The sequence below is a fragment of the Cariama cristata genome, unplaced genomic scaffold (genome assembly GCF_000690535.1).
Source record: "Cariama cristata isolate BGI_N322 unplaced genomic scaffold, ASM69053v1 scaffold40314, whole genome shotgun sequence".
Lineage (NCBI taxonomy): Eukaryota > Metazoa > Chordata > Aves > Cariamiformes > Cariamidae > Cariama > Cariama cristata.
The window spans coordinates 1-2,285 of NW_009615422.1; the positions used below are offsets into that span (position 1 = coordinate 1).

Consider the following 2,285-nt stretch of genomic DNA (forward strand, 5'->3'; position numbering starts at 1 on the left):
TCTATCCCAGCCAAAACCAGGACAGCTTTTAGCAAATTTTCTATTTCCAAAACACCTTAGTCTGCAGGGCCAGTTCAATTCTAGGCAGTACCGGCAGCAGTTGCACAGCAAGCATCATGAGCTGTGGGCACCCCACCACCGCTGGGCATCTGTCTCCTTCTGAGCTGGGCGAGTTTGCAGCCGGCCATAGACTCACCCCGCTTTGGGACCACGTGCCTTAGGGCCAAGTCTACTGCAGGGAATTGCATTCGCTTGCTCACATGGGTTTTTCAGAAAACAACTTTGGCTGGCAGCAGCACTCCGCACAGGAGCAACAGAGGGGGTTAATGCAGAAGCGAGGCATGCTCTTCCGTTGGCAGGGGCATGAAGAGTCCCGCTGACTTCCCTGGGACTGCCCCTGTGCCCAAAGACAGCCCCTGAAGTGAAGGTTCGAGGAATCTCTGCCTTTCAGCACAGAACTATTTCCCGCTACGCTTCAGTGCGCTGTAGCATCGCGTTCTTCCTTGCTTGGCCTGGATTTAAGCAGTAGTCAAGAGCTCTCAAATTCCCTCCCCAATGTCTTCTTACTGAGTGCCTTAAAATATTTGGATGAGAAAGGGCTGCAGAAGAATACAGGATTATTGAAGCATTTTGATCACAATTTATTGATTTCCTAGAATAAAACTGCCCAAGCTGTGCTCACAGTTTCCTCTAAGTGAGGGGGGCGAGGGGGATGTCACAGGATAGCAGCTCACTTCAGCAAACACATGAGAGACCTAAGTTATACTGAGGTTACTTCTCCTTCCTTTAAAAAAATTAAAATTTTTTAAAAAAATAAAATCAAGGGCTGTATCCAAAATCACCTTTTTATTGCCACTTATACAGATTTAAATATTTAACATTCAGCTAAACAACTATCTGTGTTTATGTAGTTTGTTATTAATTCCTTCACCATAAACTGGTAGAATCTCCCTTTCCAACTTCTGCAAGATTCCTTCCGGCGGATCCTGAAGTATTCACTTTGCACGTTGGCATCTCACAGCAAAAAGAAATTCTTTTTGAGTGAACTATATAGTGTTTAATGAAAAAACTATTACACAATGTAGGCTTTCACAATAAGTCACATTTCTTTGCAAAATAATTTTTGAAGGTTCCAAGTAAGACTTCTCTCTTTTATTCAAAAAATAAATATATCCTTTCTGAGTCAAAGCACTTCATATGACATTAAGTACAAAGAGGAAATGTACTTCTTTGGAAGTTCTGAAATAGACATACAAGAGCTCATGGGAGCAACATTATCCATAACAGTGATAAAAGCCGAAAGCTGATTTTTTACAAATTTATATAGCAGAACACGATTCCCTTTTACAATATAGAGCTTCAAACAGATTTAAGAAAAACACCATTTTAAAAGTCTGAAAGGCACATGAACCCGACCATAAAACGTACTGGCACATTCACTAATACGTTTTATGTTACATTCCTAAAGAGAATCTGCGGGACCCTAACCAAGAGAAAAACTGAAAATACCAGCAAGTTCCTTTGTAAAGTACTAAGAGAGTGGCAGAGAGTTCCTTTTGGCTCTTGATAAAATTATTAATACCCCAAAGCTAGAAAGTCTGAAACGCTGCATTATTCAGTTGTATTTGGACGAGTCGCTACATAAACGAACACAACAATCAGCAGTACTACAACAGCCAGTGTGGGAAGCACGACGGTGGTGATTTGTTGCCGGGCCTCCTGCATTGCCTGTTTTCTCTCCTTTTTATCTTTGGAGGTCTCTTTTTTGGGTTTTCCTCTTAGCTGTCTCATCCTCCTCTCAGGATCTTTTGTTCACTGAAATGGGGGAGCGAAGGGAGTTGAACAGCAGAAAACAGCCCAAGGTCTTTCGAAACGAGGGGCTGAAGAATTCCTTCTCCTCCAAGTGGCTGGCTGGGCAAGGAACTGCAAGAGAAGGAAAAAAAAAACAATTCTTTTGAGCAAGATCTACACATGTTCCAGTTATTAAGACCACTTGCAGCTCCACCTGGTAAATCTCTTGCCCAACTGGCACCAGCACCTATGCAGCTTCCTTCAAGGAAACGGAATCGCAGGGCACTCGCTCATCTCATCAATAACACTTTTCCCATAAAAACTACAGCAGTTCATCACGGGGGGGGTGTTTGTCCAAGAGCACCAAATTTGTGCTCTGTTAAGCCAGGAACAAAGCCCAGCACCACACATTTTATCCTCCAAGGCAAAAAAGATAACACCACAGCTAAAGCCTTCATGAAAATCATCGGAGTCAGTCTTGCGTCCACACAGAA

At 42.9% G+C, this 2,285-nt stretch overlaps 1 protein-coding gene across 1 annotated transcript; it reads right to left on the reverse strand.

Annotated features, from left to right (window-relative positions):
* Positions 1-1,037: 1,037 nt before the first annotated feature.
* On the reverse strand, positions 1,038-1,918 carry SMCO4 (single-pass membrane protein with coiled-coil domains 4). The gene has a single exon (XM_009699780.1). The coding sequence runs from the start codon at positions 1,789-1,791 to the stop codon at positions 1,612-1,614; it is 180 nt and encodes a 59-aa protein (XP_009698082.1). The 5' UTR covers positions 1,792-1,918; the 3' UTR covers positions 1,038-1,611.
* Between the last annotated feature and the right edge of the window lie 367 nt (positions 1,919-2,285).